The 23,051-nt window shown below is 45.1% G+C and overlaps 2 protein-coding genes and 1 long non-coding RNA gene across 5 annotated transcripts in view; 2 read left to right on the top strand and 1 right to left on the bottom strand.

The window, feature by feature from the left end:
• Positions 1 to 3,106, top strand: part of LOC116991750 (UDP-glucuronosyltransferase 2A2-like) — a 15,454-nt gene extending 12,348 nt beyond the window's left edge. For both annotated transcript variants that reach the window (XM_033050665.1, XM_033050666.1), the window contains exon 2: positions 1,191 to 3,106. In XM_033050665.1, coding sequence (XP_032906556.1) covers positions 1,217 to 2,830 — 1,614 coding nt within the window. In that variant the 5' untranslated portion in view covers positions 1,191 to 1,216 and the 3' untranslated portion in view covers positions 2,831 to 3,106. The remainder of the gene's footprint in view (positions 1 to 1,190) is intronic.
• Positions 1 to 23,051, top strand: part of LOC116991751 (UDP-glucuronosyltransferase 2C1-like) — a 48,045-nt gene that overhangs the window by 12,126 nt on the left and 12,868 nt on the right. The window lies entirely within an intron of this gene.
• LOC116991754 lies at positions 2,675 to 23,051 on the bottom strand. 2 transcript variants are annotated; one of them, XR_004416890.1, is made up of 3 exons: positions 22,949 to 23,051; positions 15,517 to 15,706; positions 2,675 to 2,803 (listed from the first exon to the last, which is right to left on the bottom strand). It is a non-coding gene; the product is annotated as an uncharacterized LOC116991754 (long non-coding RNA). The 2 variants fall into 2 exon arrangements; XR_004416889.1 differs by lacking the exon at positions 22,949 to 23,051 and adding an exon at positions 15,869 to 15,895.

The raw sequence follows: 23,051 nt of genomic DNA, 5'->3' as shown, positions 1-23,051 counted from the left end.
CGGTGCAGGCTCGAAGGGCCGAATGGCCTACTCCTGCACCTAATTTCTATGTTTCTATGTAAATAGCTGCGGCCCAGCACTGAGCCTTGTGATACCCCACTAGTCACTGCCTGCCATTCTGAAAGGGAATCGTTTATCCCTACTCTTTATTTCCTGTATGCCAACCAATTTTCTATCCTTGTCAGTACTTTATTGCCAATACCAAGTGCTCCAATTTTGCCCAATAATCTCTTATGCGGTACCTTATCAACGACTTTCTGAAAGTCCAGGTACACAACATCCACTGGCTCTCCCTTGTCCATTTTCCTTGTTACATCCCCAAAAATTCCAGAAGATTAGACAACAATGATTTCCCCTTTGTAAATCCATGCTGACTTGGACCGATTCTGTTACTGCTATAATGTGCCACTATTTTTTTTAAATGTAATTGATTCCAGCATCTTACCCATCACCGATGTCAGACTAAATGATGTCAAGAAAGATAATGCCGTTTAGAGGGAAAGATAGACCAGTCATGATTGAATGGCAGAGTGGACTTCATGGGCCAAATGGCCTAATTCTTCTCCTGGAAATTATGTACATATTTATTTCCTTCAAAATACACTGAACTCTCATTGAAAAATGAAATGTGGCCTTAAGCTTTTGGAGAAATATTGCACAACAATTAAAATCCTTTTACTCCCCCCTATTGCAAATTAGTTTAGTTTTGTTTAGAGATACAGCATGGAAATAGGCCCTTTGTCCACGCCGACCATCAATCACTCATTTATGCTAGTTCTGTATGATCTCAATTTCCCATCCACTCTTTCTACACTTGAGGCAATATACAGAGGCCAATTAACATACAAACCTGCATGTCTTTGGGATGTGGGAGGAAACCGGTGGCGGAATAACTAAGCTGTCGGGCAGCATCCATGGTGAACGTGAACAGGTCATGTTTCAGATGCCAACAGGTCATGGGCCAACGGCAGGAGAATGGGTTTGAGAGGGAAAGATAGATCAGCCATGGTTGAATGGCGGAGTAGATTTGATGGGCCGAATGGCCTAATTCTGCCCTGAGAATTTATGAACATGTAATCTATCCCTGACGTGATGAGTTACCTCTCTGAGGTAATCCAGCACTTTGTGTTTTTATTCTCTTTTTGCCAATGTTTGTCACTTACCAACATTTCTAGTCAATTCTTCAACAGGGTCAGTGTGATCATCTTTCCTCAACATGGGTGGTCTTGGATGGAAAAGCAGATCAAATGTCACATTTGTTCTCGGTATCATCTTCGCCCTATCTTGTCCAATTACCCAAGCAGCTAGAATATTGGTCGTGCCTGTTGATGGAAGTCACTGGATTAATATGAAACTTCTAATGGAAGAGCTGAACCTTCGTGGCCACAACATGACTGTGCTTTGTTACTCCACAACCTGGTTCATCAAGGAGAGACTCGATCTGTATCAAACCATCATAGTTCAAGCACAAGATAATTTTGTAGCTCCTTCAAGGAAAGAAATGATGGAGAAATTTGTGCTAATGTCACTGGACAGGTTACAGAATAGTCACACACTATGGGGCAGAATAATGTTACAATATGTAATGGGTACGTTTCTGTACGATTTCCATAGTCTTTATCAAAATTTCAACACGGCAATCTTTGAAAACAAAACCTTGTTGAATCAATTTAAAAATGCAAACTTTGACCTAATACTCACAGATCCTCTATTTGGCATTGGGTCAATGCTTGCGTATTATTTAAAAGTGCCGCTGGTGTACAACGTTCGATGGCAGATCAGTGGGGAAGCCCATTTTCTCACTGCCCCGTCACCACTTTCCTACGTCCCATTTCCTGGCTCATTTCTCACAGACAAAATGGATTTTTTCCAAAGAACAGAAAATGTCATTCACAGTCTCTTTCAACACTTGATTTCTGAGTTTGTGGTGTATCCACGTTATAATGAATTATGCCATCGGTATCTGGGACCAGACACGGACATCAAGTCGATTCTCCTCAGAGCTGATGTATGGCTGGTGAGGGTGGATTTTGTGTTTGAATTCCCAAGACCCACCATGCCAAACATTGTGTACATCGGAGGCTTCCAGTGTAAACCAGCACGGCCTCTGGCAGCAGAGTTTGAGGAGTTTGTCCAAAGCTCAGGGAAACATGGACTTGTTGTAATGTCATTGGGTTCCATTGTCGACTCTTTACCAATGGAGATTACAATGAAAATAGCAGAAGCTTTATCTCAAGTCCCCCAGAAGGTTATCTGGAGATATGATGGTGAGACCCCTCCCAATATAGGGTATAATACACTGCTGGCAAAATGGATCCCTCAGAACGACCTGCTGGGTCACCCCAACACACGAGCCTTTGTTTCACACGGAGGCACCAATGGGATTTATGAAGCCATCTACCATGGGGTGCCAGTGGTCGGCATGCCTCTGCTTTTTGACCAATTTGACAATTTACTCAAGCTCGAATCCCGAGGAGCAGCAAAAGTGATCAACATTGCAACCATGCATTCCACAGATCTGTTGCAGGCACTCAACGAGGTGATAAACGGCACATCTTATGGGGACAACATGAAGAGACTCTCCGCTCTCCATCGGGACCAGACAGAGTCGCCAATGGAGAGAGCCGTTTTCTGGGTTGAGTACGTTGCCCGACACAAAGGAGCGGGGCATTTGCGCTCAGAATCCCACCGACTCCCCTGGTACGCTTACTATTGTGTAGATGTGATGATCTTTCTGTTGTCTGTGTTACTCCTGCTCACTGTGCTGGTGGTTGGAACACTGAAGAAACTTTGTCGTATTGCACTGAAGAAAAAGCAAAAAATTCATTAAGGTTTCTCCTTTTGAAATGGGAGAATGTCTTTACATTTTTTGCAATTACATTTTAGTAAACAATTTTTAATCATAGTTTCTCCAACACCCCACCTAACATTTCTCTCGCAACCCATTCCCATTACAGCTAATGTGAATTTTAATAATGTCTATTCAGAAATTATAACAGATATTTGCTGAATGTAGTTTCCACCATCAACCAACTGTACATGAATTAAATGTGACAAAATTGACATGTTTTTGAAATAGTCTTCAAACAAAACCTAAAAAACAGTTCACACGTGTCAAGAACCTGTTTTGATGATTGTTGTTCCCAATTCCCACAATCATACTGTCTATTGATACACATGTTCACCACATTGTTTCTCAGTTTCAATATGATTGATTTCTCCATTATTGGAGTTGCCTTCCATGTCTTGCCATGTTGAAAATTTGTCTCTTTCATGAACTTTGTTCTGCACATTTTCCCAACTATGACTGATGCCTGATGACAGCTGAACCAGTGGGAGAGTCGAGGACCAGAGGCCACAGCCTCAGAAGAAAAGGCAATACCTTAAGAAAGAAGATGAGGAGGAATTTCTTTAGTAAGACGGGGTTGAATCTGTGGAATTCATCGCCACAGACGGCTGTGGAGGCCAAGTCAATGGGTATTTTTTAATGGGTGTCAGGGGTTATGGGGAGAAGGTAGGAGAATGGGGTTGAGAGGAAAGCAAATTGATTGAATGGCGTGAACTTGAAGAATGGCCTAATTCTGCTCCTACAACTTATGAACTTGTGAAGGCTCACTTGGAAATATCCTGCTGATCGTTCACGATTGTTGGATCTAATAACTAGAACTTATTTCTGAACAGCATTGGCAGAAGCAAGTCCAAGGGACTGCTCTCGGATCAGTGTTAAGGGAGATCGAGAAATAAATGAGGAGCTAAATGTTAGCACTGCTGGCAGGAGATTTGACTGAAGATGTTGCAGGAACATACGAGCCTGCATTATTAATAATTCAGGCTCATATGTTCCTGCAACATCATCAGTTTCCCATTTACTCATTAATAAATGGGATTCCAGTTGATGTGAAGGCCAGGCCAAATATTGTTTGTAAGGAAGATAGACATAAAAAAAGCTTGAGTAACTTAGCGGGTCAGGCAACATATATGGAGAAAAGGAATAGGTGACATTTAGGGTCGATAGACGTCTTCAGTCTGAAGAAAGGTCTTGTCCCGAAACGTCACCTGTTCGCTCTCAACTGAGATGCTGCCTGTCCCGCTGAGTTACTCCAGCTTTTTGTGTCTATCTTCTGACTGAGAGTCAGCGGAGAGGGTACCGAGAGATATGAAAAGGTACATAGAACGAATGAATGAGCGATATGCAAAAAGACTGATCAGAGTCAGAAACAACAATCAAGGAAAGATTGAGCCCACAATGGTCCCTTGTTGGCTGTGGGGAATGGGATAATTAATAATGCAAACAGTGAAACAGCAGGACGACAGTGAAACTAGTACAAAAACTAGGGTAGGGGAGGGACAGAGAGAGGGGATGAAAGGGTTACTTGAAGTTGAGAAATCAATATTCATACTGCTGGGTTGTCAGCTGCCCAAGCAACTTATGACGTTTCCTACTGCTGTGTACATCTTTTAAAAATGAATTGTCAGTCACCCACTGAAGATGCAACACCTGTCCCCATACCACCTCCCTCGACTATGTCCAGGGACCCCGACAGTCCTTTCAGGCTAGACAGTGGTTCACTTGCACCTCCTCCAACCTTATCTACTGTATCCGTTGTTCAAGATGTGATCGGCGAGACCAAGCGCAGATCATTATGCGGAACACCTTCGCTCAGTGCACCTGAAACTACATGATCTCCCGGTTACTAAACCATTCCCACACAGACATTTTGGTCCTCGGTCTCCTCCATTGTCAGAGTGAGGCTAAACACAAATTGGAGGAAAGCATCTTATATTTCACTTGGGCAGCTTACAGCCCAGTGGTATGAATATTGAATTCTCTAACTTCAAGTAACCCCAGCATTTCCTTTCCATCCCTCCCCCACCCAAGTCGCACTAGCTTCTCATTTTCACTCAACAAATAGCGAACAATTCCAGTTTCCTTTATGATTGTTAATTTTTTGCATATTTTGCATTTATTGTTCTTTATATCTCTACATCATCATCTATATCTCTCATTTCTCTTGTCCCAAACCAGTCTGAAGAAGGGTCTCAACCCGAAACGTCACCCATTCCTTCTCTCCAGAGATGCTGTCTGGCTTGCTGTGTTACTCCAGCATTTTGTGTCTTGATCCCGATCATAGAGTTTAGTTTAGAGATTCAGCACGGAAACAGGCTCTTTGACCCACCAATTCCGTGCTGACCAGCGATCCCCGCACATTAACACTATCCTACACACACATTAGGGACAATTTACATTTATACCAAGCCAATGTGTGTTTTGGTTTGAAAATGCTTGGTAAAAGTGTGTTTTGGTTTGAAAATGCTTGGTAAAAGTATGTTTTGGTTTGAAAATGCTAGCGTTGCCTTGCCTAATTGAAAAGTTGGTTTGAGAATGCTAAAGATGCCGTGTCTAATTGAAATGTTGGTTTGAGAATACCTTGCCTAATTGAAAAGTTGGTGTGAGAATGCTAAAGATGCCTTGCCTAATTGAAAAGTTTTGTTTGAGAATGCTAAAGTTGCCTTGCCTAATTGAAAAGTTGGTTTGAGAATACAAAAGTTGCCTTGCCTAATTGAAAAGTTGGTTTGAAAATGCTAAAGGTGCCTTGCCGTCTATATAATTAAATGTCTCATCTTGACCACTTCCTTTTTGCACTGCATATTGATTTTAGGAAAAACGATACCACCTATGGCTGTGATTATTGGCCATCTTACTGAGAGTCCCCCTCCGCTCATCATCTGGCGAGGATTTTTCCCATAGATGAAAAATATAAGAGTAATTATTGTTTGAAAAATGTTGAGATTCTCTATCCAGTCAATCACACCATGAAGGTCACGCCCCTTCTGGTGGGAGGGACTATAAAACCTGGCAGTGTGGGCGTGGCTCAGTCTCTGCAAGAAGGGGGAGTGAGAGGTCATGACTCTCTGCCTTTAGTGGCCTTGCACCCTGCTTGAAATGGTATGAAACTGCATTTGAATTTGCTGGCCTTGCACCATGCTTGAAATGGTATGAAACTGCACTTGAGTTTTATGGCCGTGCAACCTGCTTGAAATGGTAGGAAACTGCACTCGAATTTGATGGCCTTGCACCCTGCTTGAAGTGGCAGGAAACTGCACTTGAATTTGGTAGCCTTGCACCCTGCTTGAAGTGGCATTTCAAGGTACAGCCGTGAGTCAACTGCCAGCCCACCAGCCTTGAGTGAGTGAGCTGCCAGCACACCAGGCTTGAGTGACTGAGCCGCCAGCCCAAGAATCCATTCGGCCCACAACACCCATACTAGCGCTCCAGAAAGCCCCAACCCCCCGCACACTGGCCACCAATATTGGAATTGGTGAAGAGGTGGAATATTCACCCTCCCGTGTGAAGCTGGGACACAACGGGTCCCACTTAGTCTAGTAACAAATAAAATTAGTTTGTTACAATGAGCAGAAAATATGAAAATACAAGCTGGCAACTCAGAAGGTGGATAAAAATGCTAGAGAAACTCAGCGGGCAAGGCAGCATCTATGGAGTGAAGGAAATAGGCAATGTTTCGGTTCAAAACCATTCTTCAGACTGATGTGAGGGTGGGGGGGGGGGGGAGCAGGAAGAAGAAAGGAAGAGGTGGAGCCAGTGGGCTGAGGGAGAGCTGAGAAGGGGAGGAGAAAGTAGGGACTACCTGAAATTAGAGAAGTCAATGTTCATACCGCTGGGGTGCAAACTGCCCAAGCGAAATATGAGGTGCTGCTCCTCCAATTGATGACGGTCCTCAATCTGGCCATGGAGGAGGCCCAGGACAGAAAGGTTGGATTCAGAATGGGAGGGGGAGTTGAAGTGCGGAGGTGTTCGGCGAAGCGATCGCCAAGCCTACGCTTGGTCTCACCGATGTAGAGCAGCTGACATCTAGAGCAGCAGATGCAATAGATGAGGTTGAAGAAGGTGCAGGTGAACCTCTGCCGCACCTGGAAAGACTGCTTGGGTCCTTGAACGGAGTCCAGGGGGGAGGTAAAGCGACAAGTGTAGCATTTCCTGAGGTTACAAGGGAAAGTGCCCAGAGAGCGGGTGGTTCAGGTGGGAAGGGACGAACTGACCAGGGAGTTCTGGAGGGAGCGGTCTCTGCGGAAAGCAGGCAGGAAAGGAGAAGGGAAGATGTTGCAAGTGGATGGATCACGTTGGAGGTGGCGAAAATGTCGGAGGACTATTTGTTGTATGTGACGGCTGGTAGGGAGGAAGGTGAGGACAAGGGGGACTTGGCCCTTGTTGCGAGGTGGGGGACGGGGAGTGAGAACAGAGTCACGGGGTATAGAAGAGACCCTGGTGAGAGCCTCATCTATAGTAAAAGAGGGGAATCCCTGTTCCCTGAAGAATGAGGACATCTTCGATGTCCTGGTGTGGAACACCTCATCCTTGGTGCAGATGCGGCGTAGATGGAGCAATTGGGAGTAGGGGATGGAGTCCTTACAGGAGGGAAGAAGTGTAGTCTAGATAGCCATGGGAGTCAGTGGGAGTTACTAACCGACATCCACTATAAACCCACTGACTTCTCTACTTCGGTTTCGTTTCCATTCGGTTATTTGGCTTCCACTTCTTTGCTTCGGCCTCTCATCCTTCGACGCCACGTCCGCACACGGTTAAACATGGAACAGTACAGCCCAGGAACAGGCACTTCAGCGCACAATGTCTGTGTAGAACATGTTGACAAAATAACATAATCTCCTCTCCCTTATAAATGAAGTACCATGGAACTATTCACGCACACCAACTTTCCCACAATCTCTGCATATCCATGTGATTATTAAAAAACCTCTTAAATGTTACTATCATAAGAACCACCACCAACACCCACCACTGTCTGTAACAAAATTTACCCTGCACATCTATACTATTACTAAAACTCATTTTGTCCTCTTCCGGTTTAGCATTGTTTTATAATTTGTGCAAAAATGGTAACATATCGCTTGGATTGTTTTGCCCCAGTACTCAGTGTTCACCTCTGCTCCAAGCGCACCAAGTTCTGTTCCGATCGGTGGAATATTACAAAAGTTATGAGGGTTTTAAAATCATGAGATCAGCAGATTGGTCTTCTCGCCTGTCAGTCGCCAGGAAGGTAACGCCCCTTCTGGCACCTGCTGTCAATCACCAGGGCGAGGAGAATAAAGCCCCGGTGGCTGGCCGTGAGTCCAGAAGTCGGGCGCGAGTCAGTCAGTCCAGAAGACCGGAAGCTGCGAGTGTGAATCGAGTCCAGAGAGTGAGTGAGAGTCGAGTCCAACAGCCGAGAGTGAGTGAACTGTTAGTCCAGAAGCCGAGAGTGGGTGAACTGTGAGTCCAGAAGCAGTAAGTGAGGGAACTGAGTCCAGAAGCCGTGAGTGAATGAACTGTGAGTCCAGAAGCCACGAGTGAGTGAACTGTGAGTCCAGAAGCTGTGAGTGAACTGTGAGTTCAGAAGCAGTGAGTGAACTGTGAGTCCAGAAGCAATGAGTGAACTGTGAGTCCAGAAGCCGCCCTGTGCGCGGAGGCGGCCGAGAGCGAGAAGCCTGCCCGATTGCTGCAAACTCGAGATCCTGGGGAAGTCTGAGAGTGGGGGGATTGAGGGAGCCAGGCACTGGCGGGGCCGGGCGCTGGTGGGGCTCACACCCCCACCACACTCCCCTCACAAACCCCCCCAGCAGTAGGCCACGACAGCGCTCCCATCACCGGCCCCTGCCTGAACCTGTCCCCCTCCACCGGCCCCTGCCTGAACCTGTCCCCCTCCCCCGGCTCCAGAACGCTCTTGCCAGCCCCCACCTTAAGCCTCCCTGTCCCCAGCTACAGGACTAGCCCAAGAATTCATTCAGTCCACAATGTCCATACTAGCCTCTGCAAACCAGTCCCTTCGGCCCACAACACCCATACTAGCAAGATCCCCCCAACTGGCCACACCCTGAAGCCGTCCCCCTCCCCAGCTGCAGGACACTCTCCTCTCCCCCACCAGCCCCGGACTGCCCCACCTGAAGCCGTGACCTGGCCAGGCTACAGGATGCTACCCCATCGGCCCACGACAGCCTCCACCTGAAGCCGACCCCCTCCCCAGGCTGCAGAATGCAACAAGAGACACAACAATAAAGAATGCACTTATTAAATCTCCTCTTTAACGTTAAAATAGTTGTAATATTTTAAGAGTTATTCACATTTTAAGCTTTAATAAATCCCTTTTCCACTTGCTGTGCCCGTCAGCTGAACCTGCGCAGTAATACCTGCGTGTTCTACGTCACAATGGGAACCCAGTGGAAGGAATGGCTGCTCCGCCGGAGAACCACTGAGTGGGGGGGGGGGGTGGGTTTGAGGGGGGGGGGATGGAGTGAGTGCATGGGAGCGGGGGAATGTCAAGGGGTGGAGTGGGGGTGTGAGGGGAGGAGGAGGGTGAGGGGAGGAGGGTGGATCAGGGGCGTCACACCGGGAATCTGTCAGCCATGCCTGTGCAGTTGGGAGCTATGCGTGAGTGGTGGAATATTGGAATTGGTGGAGAGATGGGATATTGCGTTAGGGGACCAGGCCTCCCGTGTGAGAATGGAGTCCATCTTCGGTTAAAACAGTTTACAGATTATCTGGTGTTTTGTGCATGGGAGCTTGTGTGCGTTCCGCAGACAACCAGACGGTAATAAATAAAACGTGCTTCTTGTCGATAGGGGGGGGGGGGGGGGGGGGGGTAGTGGGAGGAGATAAAATAGTAAGATTAAACGAGAACTTACCAGTTTGAAGTTTGATCTGTATTTTATGAGGAGTTACGATGAGGGATTACGTGAAGAACCCGCTCAGCACGCATGTGCGGCAAACATCAAAGCAGCGGTGTGGAATCACAGATAGACACAGTTATTGAAGTAAACATAGTAAAGATAAGGAGACCAGTTTATGAATTTGACACATATTATTGAGGGTGGGAGCGGAGGGCACGTAATCCCTCATCGTAACTCCTCATAAAATACAGATCAAACTTCAAACTGGTAAGTTCTCGTTTAATCTTACTATTTTACTTCGGAGTCACGTGAGTGATTCCGTGAAGATTTCAAAGCTCTGTGATTTCAAACCGTGTAACAGTTATTACTACATCACTGCCGAAGTCTTTGAGGGAGGAAGTGTGTTATCGTAACCAACCAATGAATCTGTTTGTAGAAAAATACAATGGTAATTTTTAACAATAACAACAAAGAAATTAAATTGCTCCCCTGGGCTTAAATTAAATATTTGCAGTCTGTAAAATCTTTCCTGCAAATAAAACAGGTTTTGCCAACGGCTTATTATAAAATTTCTGAACGGTCTTTCCCCCCACCATCCTGCTGTAGCCAGGATGTGACTTATAGGCACGTCCATTCTTTTAGCCGTCGACGTGGATGCTGCCCTGGTGGAATGAAATTTGTACATGTTAGTTTTTATCCCAGCAGCTTTTAGCACCTGCTTGAGCCATCTCGAAATGGCTCGTCACCCGACCATAAGGTTTTATATGACTGACCTATAAGGCTTTTCATCTCCCTCGAATATTTTGGTTGTGTCTATGTAGGATAATAGGGTCATGGCACATAACCGTGTTTCTGACGGGTAAGCCCGGAATTCCACGACTGGATTAGGTGTTCCTGGTCTGCTCTGTTTGATCATTCCCTGGATAACGACAGAGATCTGGTCTGGAGCTGTGAGCATGCTGTCCAGTCGCAATAGATGTAGTGACTGGACCCTCTGTGCAGCTACAAGTGCCATCAACATGAGTGTTTTGAGCATAGATGGTTCCAGGTTGAGGGATCTGGCTGGTGGCCATCCCCTGAGGTATGTCAGGACCACACTGACATCCCATATATGGGTGTACCTTGGTCTAGGGGGTTAGAGTTGTAAATACCCTTCATTAGTTTGACCACCAGCTGGTGGGACCCCATGGCCTGTTGTCCTGGAGCTGGTTTTAAATAGACAGGCAGGGCAATTCTAGCTGTGTTGATGGCTCTGTAGCCGAGTCCTTCATCGTGGTGAAGGTTCGCCAGGAATTCCAGTACGTTGGTAACTGTAGCGGTTGTGTAGGTGGTCCCTGTATCCAAGCAGTACTTCTCCCATTTTTTGATGCTGGACAAGTGCTGTTTTTTAGTAGATGTTCGGAGGGATGCTGACATGGTGTCGAAGGTTTGTTATGATAATCCCAGTCCCAGAAGTGGTTTGTGCAGAATCTGCAACCCAGGAGTTTGATTTTTTCATGGCACGGGTGGCTTGTGCCCGACACTGGGTGTTAATAACTCTGGGTCACTGGGGAATACCATCGGAGTTTCAACAACCATGTCATGGAGTATTGGGAACCATGGCTGTGTAGGCCAGTCGGGTACTATCAAAATACCTGAAGCAGAGTCCATTTGTACTGTGCGTAGTCCCCGACTGATGAGGCAGAAGGGAGGAAATGCATAGAAGAAGAATTTCCCCAATCCAGCGCGAACGCATCTACCGCTGCTGCCTCAGGGACATACATAAGTACCTGGTGATTTAGCCTTGATGCAAATAAATCGATATCTGGCGTGCCATATTGCTTGATAACTTTTGTGAAAAAATTTTTGGGGTTTGAACATCCATTCGATGTTGTCATTAAATTTACATGACCTGGTGTCTGCCACTGTATTTAGCTTACCTGGCAGGTAAGTTACTAATAGCCAAATATGTCTTTGGACACACCATTGCCAAATTGTATTGACCAACTTGTCGCATGATACCGATTTTATGCCGCCCATATGGTTAATGTAGGCCACCACCGTAGTATTATCTATTTATAACCGTACATGCAAGTGATGCATATTTATGCATATGCTTTTAAACTATAAAAGTCCCCCAACATCTCTAGATAATTAATGCCCAGTGTAATTGGTAACGATGATTCTGGGTTAGTCCATCTACTACTTGTACTGGATATAGAGTTAGTTGCTCCCCAGCCTTGAGCACTGGCATCTGTTTGGATAACTGACGTAGGGTCAGTGATGATAATAGGCTGAAACTATGTCAAACTTTTTTTTGTGTTTTTTTTGGGGGGTTTTTGCCCACCACTGTAGTTCTGATATTACTTCGGTGGGTAACTTCATGAAACGATCATAATGACCTGTATGTCGTTTTTGGTACAAAGGTCCGAATTATGTAGCCGGAAATGCTGCTACCATTTTCCCAATTACTCTGTTACTTGTCGAGTAGTTGGTAGTTTGTTGACCATTAAATTGTTGCATGATTGTGCCAATTCAACTATGTTGTCTCTTGGCAATGTTACAGTTATGTAGACTGAATTAATTGTGAAGCCCAAGTAGTCCATGATAGTGGATGGCTTCAACTTAGATTTATCTGGATGTAAGACAACCCCAGGTTTCGAATAACTGTTTGGTAGCTGAACAGCTAACATAGTCAAATTCATGGTCTTGCCTACCATTTAGGATATCATCAAGATATGCCATGACAATATGTTTTTGTCTTCTGAATATTGCCAGAGCTGGTTTTAGTGTCTTGGTGACACTCTTGGGCTGATGTGAACCCATTGGGTAACGCTTTAAACTGTTATAGCTGCCCCATCCAGGTAAATTTCAGGTATCTGCGATGATCCTTGTGAATGGTACTAAATAGTAAACATCTTTAAGATGAATGCTTGCCATGAAGTATCCTTTGGAATTTAGTTGTTTGGCAGTAACAACCGGTTCCATTTTGAAATGTATATACTTAACAAACATATTTAGTGAAGTTAAGTCAATGATGATGCGACATCCACCATCTTTTTTGGGTTTAGTGAATATATTTGATACGAATTGCAAGGGTTCAGGTTTTCCCATGATACCCTTTGTAATTATTCTCACCAGTTCAGCTTGTCCCTTTTGTTTCTTTAACGGAGAGGGGAAAAATACCCTCTGGGGTGAATGTTGACTTGGTGGCAATTTTTCTAGTATGAATTGTATTTGTATTCACTAATGCCATTGAGTATATACTGATCACTCATATAGACTCCCATGTGTTAGTATTACTCTATATACTGGTAGGAACCAGACCCACCTACCTCCATGGTTATGGGTATTCTTCTGTTTCCTGCCGGTCGAACGAGTGTTGCACGTCGTCTGACGTGGCGGTGACGTTGGGGGGTGGCACATTTTCCATGGGGTCCGCTCTGGGCCCTGGTCTAAAGAAGACTTTCGGTGATAGAATGCGGACCCCGAGCTTTCATCAGTCCGATATGGTAGACGTTGACTGATGGACGCGATGGGGTGCTGCTGCGTAGGAATTACTGTTTTTGGTTACTCGTCCCGGCCCTGCCCTCATGAGCCGAAGGTTTTGTAAAACCTCTTGCATGTCCTTCATATGCTTTGTGAGGTTTTTGCCAAAGAGCAGTGGGTCTGGCTCAGTGGCTGGGGTATGCACAACCCCGCAATGTAGGATTTTATGGCAGGTCTTAAGACTTGTTTAAGAAGGTTGTGGTCATCTCCGTATTTGTCCATGGAACGAGGAAAAAAACCCAAAAAACGATGTGATGGCTGACGTCAGGCTTTTAACGGCCTCCTGCACGTGGGGTTTCCACGTAGCTGTCCACCACACCTAGCAGCTCTTCCTGTTCCTGCACCCCTTGCATACTCCAGAGATCTTCAGCCATTGCCCCTGTTCTTGACCAGCCCAGTCCTGGTCACCAAAGCTATCCTCTGGAAAGGAGGAAGCAATGGACAGTACACAAGGCACTGTGGAGGGAGTGCCTGACCCCCCTCTGCGAGAGCGCCCCTCCTGGGGTGCACCTCGCTGGAGCTCCTGCTCCAAGAGCCGCTCCATGCGGCTCAGGCGGCTGTCTCTCCCCCACCTGGGTGGAGAGATGTCCCCGTCCGATAAGTCGGAGCCACCGGCCGGACGCCTCTTCCTTGGCTTTACATCCAGCCCGTTGCTCAGGCGCTAGCGGGCTGGGCTCGGCGCGGTGTTGGGGTATAGCGGACCGCCCGGTAAGCTGTCCTACCACCTTGTTGCTGCCCCCGCGAGATGGAATGCTCCTCCGTGGAGTCGAGCGGGGGGCAGGTCTGTTCAGGCGGCTGTCTTTCCCCCCGTGCGGGTGGAAAGACGTCCCATCCGATAAGTCGGAGCCACCGGCCGGACGCCTCTCCCGTGGCGGTACTTCCAGCCCGCTGCTCAGGCGCTAGCGGGCTGGGCCCGGCACGGTGTCGAGATAGCGGAACCCTACCGGTATGGGGGTAGGGGTCCGATGGCGGTGCTTCGTGGTTAGTGACTCTGGGTGGGCGGAGGGACCAGCTTGTCCCACACCTTTTTGTTGAAGCGAGAGAGTTAAGTTTGAAAAACTCGTACGCGGTGTTTCGGCAGCATTTATTTTTCTCTACCATAAATCTTTTAGTAATGGACAGGCAACACTGTGGGATGGTCCAATTCCCTGCCAGTCAGGATCCTGTACGCTGTGATTGGACTTTCATCCAGATCGTGATTAATCAGACGCCCCGTCATTCACCAAGTCTGGCCATACCCACTGAGGTGGCGACCAATCAGGCCCCCCATTATTCAAAGTCTGGCCACATCCACTGAGGTCTTCAATCTCCACAAAGACCCACATTCTGTCTCGTTTCAGCACAAGCAAGGTCACGGTACTGCTGCTCTTTGCCAAAAGTTATTCAAACCTTGAAGGCAAGTTTGCTTTAAATGGTATAGGCTGTTGGATTGTGATTTAAACTTTTAAGCAGCCTCAATCTCAAACTTTTTCTTCCCACTCCAATGTTCTACATCCGCTGTATCTCCTTTCGGGCGCTATACATTGTTTTAACTCTCAATGTTTGATTTAATACTGTTCTTCCTCTTCTGCCTCAGCCCTTTCTCCCTTCCTCTTCATCTGCCCTTTCAGTCTCCCTACCCTCATTTCTCTATTGAATTTTCCTTCATATTTTTATAAGAGTTGCTTGTCAGAAAAAGGGGTCCCCAGGGGTTATTTCGTTTTGAGCAATTTCTTCCCCCTCTTTTTTCCACTTGTCGATAAATTTGCGACCCAATCCTTTGCTCTATTCTCTTTTCTCTTTTCTCTCTGCCCACCGACTGCAACACTTTCCTACCTTTAACTCTATTTCTGCCTTTTTCACAGATTCTTCCTTCGATTTTCTTTCCTTTGTCTCCATATACCATTTATCATATCCCAAACGAGCTGATACCTTAATATTTTATAGCCTTAGGATTCAAATTACACGTGTGTTGTGCGAGTGTTCCCTCATCACTTTTATCCAAATTATTCCCCATAGCCACGAGTCTCTCCTCTGCCCGACTACTTTGTGAATTACAAACTTTTTTAGTTTGCAAAGCCAATTGCCGACTACTTCAAGTAGCAAAATTTATGACAAACCATTTCTAATTCGTTCCATCCAATTTTTGCAATAGCCCCGCGTGTCTCAAACTGCCCAACCTCTTACCCAGTCCCAAGTGTCTCAACGCGGCTGACTTCTTAACCAGTCCCAGGTATCTCAACCCAGCAGACTCTGTAATCGAGACCCGTGTATCTCAACCTGGCAGTCTCTAATTAAAAAAAATTTTAAGCACACAATTGGTCTTACCATTGTCTGCATCTAAGAACCTCGGCGGGGAACCAGATCAACTTCTGACGAAGGACCACAGATGTTCTCGGGGGTTTCTATGGGAGTCGGTCTTACAAGGGGGCTGATAGAGCTCAGTTGTCTCCCTTCCAATCCCAGTAACATCTGTAACCTCTTGCACTTTCAGCTGTTGATGGTGTCCCAGCGAGGCCTGCCAAAAAACACCAATGAAAAAAGGTTACTTAAACAAACAGGTTCACTTCTTAATAAACAGACAACTCACAACACGGTTTGGTAGATCAATTCAAAATGTTACTAATTATCGGCCGGTGGAAGTGACAAGGATAACCCCAGCTAATGGAGCAACACAGACCTTTGGCTGTCCTCTCTCCACTTCCCTGAACACAGAATTACATGGTATTGTATACTATTATTTTGTCACCTAAGCACATTCTAAAGACATTAGTCATGGTCAGAGGTACAGTGAATACACATTACTACAGGATGCGTCTGGGTTTGTCTCATCAATCATCAGTTGCATCAAAGGAATAGTGTCATGTGGTTCAAGGCACTTACAAATCAAAAGCATCGGATATTGGTACAAGGCACTTGCATATCAAAGTCATCAGTCATTGCATAGCTCAAAGGCATCGGACATTGTCTCAATACCCCTTACTGGGATTAATCTGGGCTTCATCTCTCATAAATTGGTAGATGCATTTCAAAGTCATCGGTCATTATCTCAATACACAGCAACCTGCTATTTATATATAAATATATGAAATATAAGAGATTCACAAATGTATATTGCAGAAGTAAATTTGTCATCCTTGCCTCGTCTGATTTAGAGTTGACCACAGACCAATCTGCTACAATGTGGTTGATTTTTGACTGCCCTCTCTACTCCTTTGTGTTAAACCACTCTGCAATGTTGGATACCTCCAACACATAGACTTCAACAGTTCACAAAGGGTTCTCACCATCATCGTTATAAGGGCGGATATCATTGGTAATAAAGGCAGGTTGAAAGTCCTGTGAGTGAGATAGCAACCCACACAGAATCACGGCTTTTCATTCATCTGCTCCTGATCTGAAGGACACTCTGGACACCAAATGCTCAGTGTTAAATCCTAGACTTAACAGACAAGAATCATGACACTGTTAATATGATTGCGAAGCTGATTATTTTGTGACTGGCTGCAACGTAGAACGGTACAACACAAGAATGAGCCATTTGGCCCAAAATATCTGGGACGAATATGATGCCAAAAACATCTCTAGTCCACCTGTGAATGATCCATATCTTTCCATTCCGTGCATATCCATGTGCCTATCCAATATCCTCTTAAATGCCTCTAAGTATCTGCCTCAACCACTAACCCAGGCGCTCACCAGCCTCAGTGTAAAACAAGTTTCCTCCCACATCTCCTTTAAACCTTGCCCGTCTCACCTTTACAGCTATTCCTTCTCGTATATGATTGTGCCATCCTGGGAAGAATGTTCTAACTGTTTACCGGATCTATCCCTCTCATAATTCGATATACTTCTATCAGGTCTCCCCTCAACCTACAACTTTCAGGAGAAAACAATCCAAGTGTGTCCAATCTTTCCCTGTAGCCAATACCCCATAATCTGGTGGATTCTGGTGAAGATTTAGGACTGACATGAGGAAAAACATTCTCATCAAGAGAGTTGTGAATCTGTGGAATTTTCTGCCACAGAAGACAGTGGAAGCCAATTAATTGGATGCATTCGAGTGAGTTGGATATAACTCTTAGGGCTAAATGAATCAAGGAATATAGGGAGAAAGCAGGAACGGGGTACTGATTCTGGTTGATCAGCCATGATCATATTCAATGGAGGTGCTGGCTCGGCTATTTTCTATGTGTCTATGTTTCGAACCTCCTCTGCACCATTTCCAAAGCCTCCACATCCTTCTTGTAATGGGTTTATCACAACACCATACAACACTCCAAAAGCGGCCAAAGCAAAGGTTATCAAAGCTGCACCATGAGACACTAAATCTTATTATCAATACCCTGAAGGCAAGCGCACCATATGCCTTCTTCACCGTTCTAGTGCACATGCCGTGCACTTACTTTCTGTGAATCCTTTGCAATCGGTTTCAATGGAAAAAATGTCCCAGTTTTCTGTCAATATTTCAGAGAAGGCATAAGAAGGTAAAAGGTGAGTAACATAAACACGAGAACGGAACAAAGGGAAATAATTAACAGGGAGAAAGCAAACTAACAGGTTACTCGAGAGAAGGAAACACCCAGCGTATTTGTACTTGGTAAAATAAAGTGTCATTGAAGGTTTACCATATGAGCAAAATCTACTTCCAGTAAATTCAATTCTCTTCTTGACTATAACAACTGTATTGAATATCTCCTTCATTGAGCAGAGCAGTTAATTATAAATAAATAATTTTATTAAACTAAGTTATTAGAATATTAAACAATTTCCACGGAGAAAATTCACTTCTGTAAATAGACACAAAATGTTGGAGTAACTCAGCGGGACAGGCACCATCTCTGCAGAGAAGGAACGGGTGACCTTTCGGGTCGAGACTCTTCTTCAGACGGCTGAAGATGGTCCGAAGTAGGTTCCTGACCCAAAAAGCCACCCGCTCCTTCTCTCGAGTGATGCTGCCTGTCCCGCTGAGTTGCTCCAGTTTTTTTTGTGTAAACCAGCATCTGCAGTTCCTTCCTACACATTCACCCGTTAGCCTGTGGCCCTATCTACCAACAAACTCCTGAGGTGTCAACTCTGTGGCACCTTTGCAAGAAACACACAGATGTAGGGGGAAGGGCAGTGGGCGGAGTTATTTGAAATAACTCGTCCATGCAACAATATTATCGGGTATTTCTCGGAATCTCGAGTTATAAACTGTTTGCGACTAAAAGCAGCGATGACTCAGAGGAAACAAGCCAACTAGACTCGTCGTCAGGGACAACAGAAAGCGAGCACGAATATGAATAAAACAGTGAATAAGGATTAATATTATGCAGCGCTGTATTTTGGATCAGCCAGTTGAAAGGTGCCAAAGAATTTTTCTTTGCTGTGAACTCAACGACCGGGAAGTTAATACTTTCTCTCAGATCAGTAAGTACCAGATATTTGTTGCAGATGACAAAATGCTAGAAAGCGCGCAGGGGCGGTAAAAACCCGGGGGGGGGGGGGGACAGAGGGGACACGTCCCCCCCCCCCATGTTTTGAGAGGTGGGGGACATCCCCCCTAAGTTTTTGTGATCCGGATTTTGAAATCTCCGCTTTCCGCGAGGCAGTGGAGGTGGGACTGCTGAACGAGGGTGCCGATTTGTCGAGAGAGATGTCGGTCAGCAGACAATGGGGACGGGACATGGTGATTCAGCGCGGTGATTGGAGGAGGGAGACGTGGCACAGACCTGCGCCTCATCCGCAGCCAGGATCAATCCCGGCCTGCAGTTGCAGCTCCTAGACTGTGGAACAGCATCCCTCTTCTCATCAGAACTGCCCCCTCCATCGACTCTTTTAAGTCGAGACTTATAACTCATCTTTACTCTCAAGCCTTTCTTGACGTCCTCTGAGGGAGGACCATATGTATGTATTTATGTATGTACTTAATCTATGAACCACTGTTGTATAATGTTAGTACCTCCACCAATGTAAAGCACTTTGGTCAACGAGAGTTGTTTTTTAAATGTGCTATAGAAATAAAAGTGACTTGACTTGACTTTACTAGATACAATCAGTTCAAACAAAGTGCAATCAATAGAGCAAGGGGGAAGGTACATATTGCATAATATAGTTCTCAGAATTGCAACACATTAGCTCCATTGACAAAGTCCAATGTTTACAACGTGTTGAGGTGAATCAGACCTCTGGCTTATGAAAGAACTGATCAGAAGCCTGATAACAGAAGGGTGAAGTTGTTCCTGAGTCTGTTGGTACACGCTTTCAAACATCTGCACCTTCAGCCAGACAGAAGCTAAATTAAAGCTAATTAAAACTAAATAGAAGCTAATTAGACTTTGAACAATGGCGCCTAAAAAGGCGGTGCCTGCATGTGTAATATATGCAAAAAGAATGACACTGTCAGATGCATATGTGAAGATAGACACAAAGTGCTGGAGTAGCTCAGCGGGTCAGGCACCATCTCTGAAGGAAAAGGATGGATGAAGTTTTAAGATGGAACCCTTCTTCAGACTCAGGCTAATCATTCTGTTAAACCGAGACTATCATTCCATCACTCCATGTTACACCGATCTGTGCATTCCAAAGTTTGCTCCATGACTGATTTAAAGACACGTCATGGAAACAGGCCCCTCTGCCCATCAGGTCCATGCCGACTATTGATCACTGATTCACCGTAGTCCCATGTTATCACGTTTTTTACATCCACTCCCAACACACTAAGGACAATTTTACAGAGGCCAATTAAATTACAAACCTGCACATGCTTGGAATGTAGGAGGAAACCGGAGCACCTGGGGGAAACACACTTGGTTACAGAGAGAACGTGCAAACTCTACACAGACAACAACCCCGAGGTCAGGATCAAACTGGGGTCTCCAGTGCCTTGAGGCTGCTGCACTACAGCTGCGCCTCTGTGCTGTCCATTCTGTTAGAACTTACTGCTGTTGGGTCTTGCGAGTCACAGCTTACTGATGCAACATTCCTTCTTGCAAAACGTTGTTCCTTAAACAGAAGCTGCAGTTCCCTATTCCTGCTCAAACTTGTCACTCTTTGAACACCGGCCAAAAGCATGAACTAGAAACATTATCTGGTTGAGTGGAAAAGCCTATTCCCGCTTCCAATTCATATTTGCATGTTGTCCAAATTCAGCTCTGAGAATCTACCTAAACCTCACATTAGATTTAGTTTAGTTTATAGATACAGAGCAGAAACAGGCCCTTCAGCCCGCCGAGTCCGCGCCGACCAGCGATCCCCGCACATTAACATTGTTCTAGACTAGGGTCAATTTAGAATTTTTCTTGAAGCCTATTAACCTACAAACCCTATGTCCTTGGAATGTGTAAGGAAATCGGAGCACCCAGAGAAAATCCACACAGGTCAAGTGGAGAGCATATCAAATCTGTACAGACAGCACCCACATTAAGGATTGTGCCCAGGTCTCTGGCACTGTAAGGCAGCAACTCTACCGCTGTGCCATTCATATTTGCATGACGTCCAAATTGGAATATTAATGCACCTGACGCACGAGCTGCCAGAGCAAGTCGTTGAGGCAGGAACTTTCGCAATGTTGAAGAAATAATTAGACAGGTACATGGATAGGACAGGTTTAGAGGGAGATGGGTCAAACGCAAGCAGGTGGGACTGGTGTAGTTGGTCGGTGTGGGTAAGTTGGACCAAAGGTCCTGTTTCCACACTGTATGACTCTATGACACACATTTGATTTGGTTAATGTAATGTCAAGAAAACACACAGCTGTTTCTAAATGTTGTTTTTTGCCAATGTGTGTTGCTTACTAACGTGTCTGATCAATTCTGCAACAGGATCGGTGCTATTTTCTATTTCCAGCATGGGTAATCCTGGATGTAAAGGCAGATTTGCATTTGTACTTTGCATCACCATCACTTGTCTTGTCCAATTACCCGAGTAGCTGATAAGGCTGAATTATGTTAAAAATATAAGAAAATATTAAATGGATTCCTGGGCCAGTTTACAGCTTATATTTAGTCTCCAGTAGATTATTAAAGAAAGGCATGTCTAGGCTTGCCTCAGGTTGCTGTGTATTGAGATAATGAATGACTATAACATTTATCTACCATTTGACGAGAAAGGAAGCCACATTGATCCCACTAAGGGGTACTGACAAATGGCCGATGCCTTTAATATGTAAAGTCCTTGTACCATATGACAAGATGCCTTTTCCACTCACAACCCCATTCACCTACCTTCTTCCCAAATCCCCTGACACCCATAATAATCACGAATCTGCCATTCTCCACCGTAAAAATATCCATTCAGATTAGAGAAATCAATATTAAGAGAAGGCGGCATGGTGGCGCAGCGGTAGAGTTGCTGCCTTACCGCGCCAGAGACTTGGGTTTGATACTGACTATGGGTGCTGTCTGTGTGGATGTTGTACGCTCTCCCTGTGACTGCATGGGATTTCTCCAGGTGCTTCGGGTTTCTCCTACATTCCAAAGATCTACAAGTGTGGAAGCTAATTGGCTTGGGTGAAAATTGGCAGTTGTCCTTCGTGTGTAGGATAGTGTTAATGTGGACGGATCGCTGGTTGCGCGAACTCAATGGACCGAAGGACCTGTTTCCACATGGTACCTCTAAACTAAACTAAAATACTCATACTGCTGGGATTGCAAACTGCCCAATGTTTGGCTTGTCTGCAAGCTTACTAATCAACCCACCAAATCATTTATAAACTCAAATAATTTATATATCCAAATCATTTATATATTCACAAACAGTAAAGGTCCCAGCACTGAGTCGGTATGTCAAGGAAGACTCTCTCTAACTTCTACAGGTGCAAAATAGAGAGCATGCTGAACGGTTGTATCGTGAGTTGGTTCCGGAACTTGAGCGCCCAGGAGCGGAAAAGACTACAAAAAGTGGTAAACACTGCCTAGTCCATCATCGGCTCTGACCTCCCTACCATCGAGGGGATCTATCGCAATCGCTGCCTCAAAAAGGCTGGCAGCATCATCAATGACCCACACTATCCTGGCCACACACTCATCTCCCCGCTACCTTGAGATAGAAGATACAGGAGCCTGAAGACTGCAATGTCCAGGTTCAGGAATAGCTATTTCCCCACAGCCATCAGGCTATTAAACTCAACTCAAACAAAACTCTGAACATTAATAGCCCATTTATTTATTCATGTGTGTATATATTTATATAATGGTATATGGACACACTGATCTGTTCTGTATTCATGCCTACTATATTCTGTTGTGCTGAAGCAAAGCTAGAATTTCATTGTCCTATCTGAGACACATGACAATAAACTCTCTTGAATCTTGATCCCTGTGGAACAACATCACAGTGCCTCTGTCAAAACAAAATCTCATCCATCACTACTCTCTACTGCCAAGCAACTTTTGAATGTAAAGCCCATAAAATCTCTGGATTGTTATAAAATACATCTGGTTCATTGATATTTTTATTAAGGAAATGTAAAAATCGCTTCATCAGTTTGTATTCCTGGAAGTCTAGGGTGACAGAGTCTGGAGGTTGAACTTTGTGTTGACTTCGAGGAAACAAGTCAACTGAATTTGTCCTTGTCAACACAAAAATATTGCCAACCAAGCATGCAGCACGGAATGAAAAATAATCGCATCAAAGTAAACATTACACAACCAAAGCTCTTATTGGACTTTGTCCCCATCAACTGTAAAGCGTTGATCACTTTCCCGTGATTGAAATCTCAGCGACATTGGAAAGGAAACTTCCATCGCGATTGTATTTACCAAATTAACTTTAATACTTGCGGTTATTTTTAGATACAGTTTGGGGGCGGGTACATTGGTGTTGTATTTGTCCGGAAGTATTTTCCTGTGTTACGCGCGGGCAAGTGAGCAAGGTGTGAG

This window comes from Amblyraja radiata, chromosome 34, assembly GCF_010909765.2.
Source record: "Amblyraja radiata isolate CabotCenter1 chromosome 34, sAmbRad1.1.pri, whole genome shotgun sequence".
NCBI lineage: Eukaryota > Metazoa > Chordata > Chondrichthyes > Rajiformes > Rajidae > Amblyraja > Amblyraja radiata.
Note: the sequence above shows the minus strand (reverse complement) of the source record. Positions and strands in the feature narration are given on the sequence as shown.